Source organism: Leucoraja erinacea, chromosome 23 (assembly GCF_028641065.1).
Source record: "Leucoraja erinacea ecotype New England chromosome 23, Leri_hhj_1, whole genome shotgun sequence".
NCBI classification, from domain to species: domain Eukaryota; kingdom Metazoa; phylum Chordata; class Chondrichthyes; order Rajiformes; family Rajidae; genus Leucoraja; species Leucoraja erinaceus.
In genome coordinates this window covers 31645542-31649839 of record NC_073399.1, presented here as the reverse complement: position 1 = coordinate 31649839, position 4298 = coordinate 31645542, and the positions used below count along the sequence as shown (strand labels likewise).

Below are 4298 nucleotides of genomic sequence, written 5' to 3'. Positions count from 1 at the left end.
TGCAACATAGAAGAAATTAATATTTTAGGTTAGGGTTTTAAAAATAGTCCCACAGTTTAAATTAATCTCCTTATTTTAACAGCAGTAATAATATAAGTCCTGGCTGATGGAATAACACTTCACGGTTTTGTTCCCAAGGTTCGGGAAATATATATATATACATAAACATTTTCAGTCAGCCACAAAAAAAGTTCCACTGAACTGAAGTGAAATTAATCGCGGCTACAGTGACAGCGGTAATGCACGGAAGGAAACTCCATTACACGGTATGAAACTTCATTAAGATTTCCAAGGCTAGGATTCTGAGTATTCAGTGCGAAGCTTTGCATTTGTTGTGCCTCAGTATCTCACTGGCCCTTACCGCATGCATTGGACCAGATAGACGCAGATAGGTTTTTAAGACGGAACTGCAGATGCTGGAAAATCGAAGGTACACAAAAATGCTGGAGAAACTCAGCGGGTTCAGCAGCATCTATCTATGGAGCGAAGTAAATAGGCAACGTTTCGGGCCGAAACCCTTCTTCAGACATCTGAAACGTTGCCTATTTCCTTCGCTCCATAGATGCTGCTGCACCCGCTGAGTTTCTCCAGCTTTTTTGTCTTGTACCGCAGATAGAAACTGTTGCTCAACTCTAATTTGACCTGATTGGCTATGTGTATATATATTTTAAGGTAGCGACAAAATGCTGGAGTAACTCAGCGGGTCAGACAGACAGCATCTCTGGAGAAAGGGAAACGCTTCGGGTCCACACCCTTCTTCAGACGGAATATTCTGTTGACGATGACGAATCAAAACTGCCCCCAGTATCGCAGAATAAATCAGAAATAGATAGATTATTGATTAGTGTGTGTGTCAGGGGTTATGGGGAGAAGGCAGGAGTATGGGGTTGAGAGGGAACGATGGATCAGCCATGATTAAATGTCGGCTTAGACTTGATGGGCCGAATGGCCAAAGTCTGCTCCTATTACTTATGATCTTATGACTGCATCGCATTTTCTATGGAAAAAATGAATCACCATAACAATGGAAGTTCAGTGCCACTCAGAGCTTGTTAACGTGTCAATGTCATTGGTTGACGGTCCACGTTAATAAGAGATTCAAGATTCATGTTGGGTTTGTTGTCACATGTACAGTGATATTCGAGTTACTGTACGGCCACGTCAAGTGAAAAGCAGTAAGACACACAACCACATCAAATACAATTTAACATAAACATCCAGCACAGCAGCAGCTCCCCACATTCCTCCCTGTGATGGGAGGTAATCTCTTCCTCTTTCTTCTCCGCGGTCGGGGTCATCAAAGCTGCCGCAGCCGACACGTCGGGGTGATGGAACTCACCACGGCTTGGAGCCCCGACTGACCAGGGACCGCGATGTTTAAACCGGGCTCCAAGATGTTAAAGTCCACAGGGCCGAGGCTAGATTAGTGTTAGAACCCACCTTCACTGGTGTAGTGGTCTGCAACAGATTTAACCCCCAACTATTGAATCATCACCATCTCTGCTTCAATTCCCCTTTGCCTCCGTCCGCCATATCTTTCAGCCGCAAGATCTTTTTTTCAACCCCAAAATACTACGACATATTAGTGGGTACCCTGCCACTAATATCACTGATTCGAAGCGTGCGGCCGAATGATTGCTGAGAAAATATTTCAAAACTCCATCGGTAAAAAACAGCAACCATGCAAATTACATCAAGAACCCAAACAAACTGTTCGGGGCATGGTCTTTATTTATAAAATAAATACAAAAGAATATTGATACTCGGTAACAATGTAACAATCAAATTGGATAACAGGAAGTGCAAACAAATGTTTAAAGTTAACAAAGCAGGAATTTGAACTGTAAATAAAGCTCCCTGGTCTTGTGCGCTACAGGTCCAGAACTATCATTATTAGCTTAGGAATTTACCCTAAAGTTGTCCCCGTAATAAATACACATCATCTTCATTAAAATCAAATGTCAGCTCAATAAAGTATAGACGATTTTTTTAGCTGAACTTATTTTGAAGTAACATTCTCACATATATCTAAGACATTAAGTGCTGAAGTAACTCAGCGGGTCTGGCAATATCCTTGGAGGACATGGGCAGGTTCTCCGGAGATGTTGTCTGACCCGCTGAGTTACTCCAGCACTCTCTGACTTTCGTTTGTAAACCAGAATCTCACACCCATCAAGTGTTCTTACATGTGACAATAAACTTCTCTCCAGCCGCCGTGTTTTCGCGCTAGCCAGCCTTCGTGGTTTGATCGAGTCAATGGAAGGAGCGTTCATCCCGAGCCCGAGGTTCAGGAGATGAGACAACTGTTGGTTTTGTTCATGGGATGTCTGGAGCTGCTGGCGGTGGGGAAAGTCTCCCGTCTCCTTCTCAACGCGGGGCTCAGGCGGCTGGGCAGGTTGGCTTGTTGCAGGAGTTGCCGGAAAACCTCCAGCACATTGTCATTGTCCTTGGCCGAGGATTCCATGTAGCGGCTGTTCCAATCCAACTCCACCAGTGACACCATCTCCTCGTTGGACACCTGCCTCTCGCTCAGGTTGTCCGCCTTGTTGCCGATCACCACGATAGGGGTGAACTTGTCTTCCTTGATGTCTATGATCTCCTCCCTCAGGCTCCGCACGGCTTGGAAAGACTCAGCATCGTCCACGGCATAGACCAGGGCGAACGCATCGCTGGTCTGGATGGAGAGCTTCCTCATGGCGGGGAACGAGTAGCTACCACTCGTGTCCATGATCTCCACCTTGATCTTCAGTGCTCCCACTTGGTACTCTTTGCTGTGAAGCTCGTCCACCGTCCGCTTGTACTTGGACTCGAAGGTATCGTGTAAAAACCTCCGTATCAACGAAGTCTTCCCGACCCCGGCTGCTCCGAGGAAGGCCAGGCGGACTTGGCTCCTCTCCTTCACAGTCAGAGACATCACCGAGTCGTTGCAAATTTCACCAACAGGTACTAACTTCTTCCTGCCTGCCTGCCAGCCGCCGAGATGAGTTGCAGCCTCTGTGGGATTGGAAGCAGCGCTGCTGTCCGGTATCACTCGCCTGCAGCTCCCAGCTTCATCTGCTCCGCCTTTATCAGGGATGGGAGCTCTGCCCATTGCCCGCCGCGCTCCAATCAGGGTGTCCCAGGCTAATCTGCGGCCAAATGCACCGAGATCTGGCGAGCAGAGTCTCTACAACACGCAGACTCACGTGTTTGCCCGCACACAGAGTTACCTCCTAAAGCCGCGGCTTACTATCAAGGCAGCAATCAATTGAAAGATACAGTCGTCATGCACTTCAGACCATGCAACACTGAAACGGGTCCTTTGACCCAATTGTCCATATTGACCAAGATGCTCCATCTACCCTCACGTGTCTCATATCCCTCTAAACCTTTCCCATCCACGTACCTGTCCATACCCAAGCAGACTACAGGGGGCCAGGCAGCCTATGTGGAGGAGGGAATGATCAAGCGATGTTTCAGAACCAAAAAGGTCACCTGCCCTTCCCCTCCACAAAAAAAATGTCTGGTCCACTGAGTTCCTCCAGCACCTCATGCTTTGCTCAAGATTCCAGTATCTGCAGTTTGCAGTTCCTTGTGTCTGTTTCTCAAACCCAAGTTGGTTCCAGAGGGTGTATGAAACAAAGTCAACGGTGCTGTCACTTAACCCCCCCGTCTGCCAATCATACCCCCCTCCACTCACCTGTATCCACCTATCGCTTGCCAAGCTTTGTCCCAAACCCACCTCTCTTATCCAGCTTTCTTCTCCCTACTCCAGATCCCAACTTGGAATTATCTGTCCATTTCTCTCCACAGATGTTGCCTGACCCAGACCCCCTGAGTTCCTCCAGCACTTTGTGTTTTGCTCAGGATTCCAGCATCTGCCTCAGCAGTGTTGTCTGTTTGATTTGGCCACAGTAGATCATGCTGGGGAATATAAAGCTTCATTTGACGTAAAAGTAAGTGTATGATCTTCTACACCTCACCCACGCTCTTCCTCCATCCAGTCACAGTGTGACCTGTCGCTCAGCTCCACGTATCTGAATTACTGCGCATGATTTGAGATCCTTACTAACAAAAAATATAAAGTTTCAAATAAATGACTCGGTGGTCAGATTGCTACCATTCCATTTCATTCCTTAAAGGCTTGGCTCCAATGTTTCCAAGATCCCGCCCAAGCCAGGCGACTCTGTGCGTGCTGGTCCCAGAAGCAGATCTACAAACATTTATTACAATCGCTCCAATCTTTGTAACCCCTACTCTTACAGCAGTGTTTCTCTCTCTATCTATGCTCTACTCTGGACAGCTCAATTATAATCATG

The 4298-nt window shown here is 47.0% G+C and overlaps 1 protein-coding gene across 1 annotated transcript; it reads right to left on the bottom strand.

The window, feature by feature from the left end:
* Positions 1-1690: 1690 nt before the first annotated feature.
* rasd4 (rasd family member 4) lies at positions 1691-3212 on the bottom strand. Its single transcript, XM_055654229.1, has one exon. The coding sequence runs from the start codon at positions 3089-3091 to the stop codon at positions 2288-2290; it is 804 nt and encodes a 267-aa protein (XP_055510204.1). The 5' UTR covers positions 3092-3212; the 3' UTR covers positions 1691-2287.
* Positions 3213-4298: the final 1086 nt, after the last annotated feature.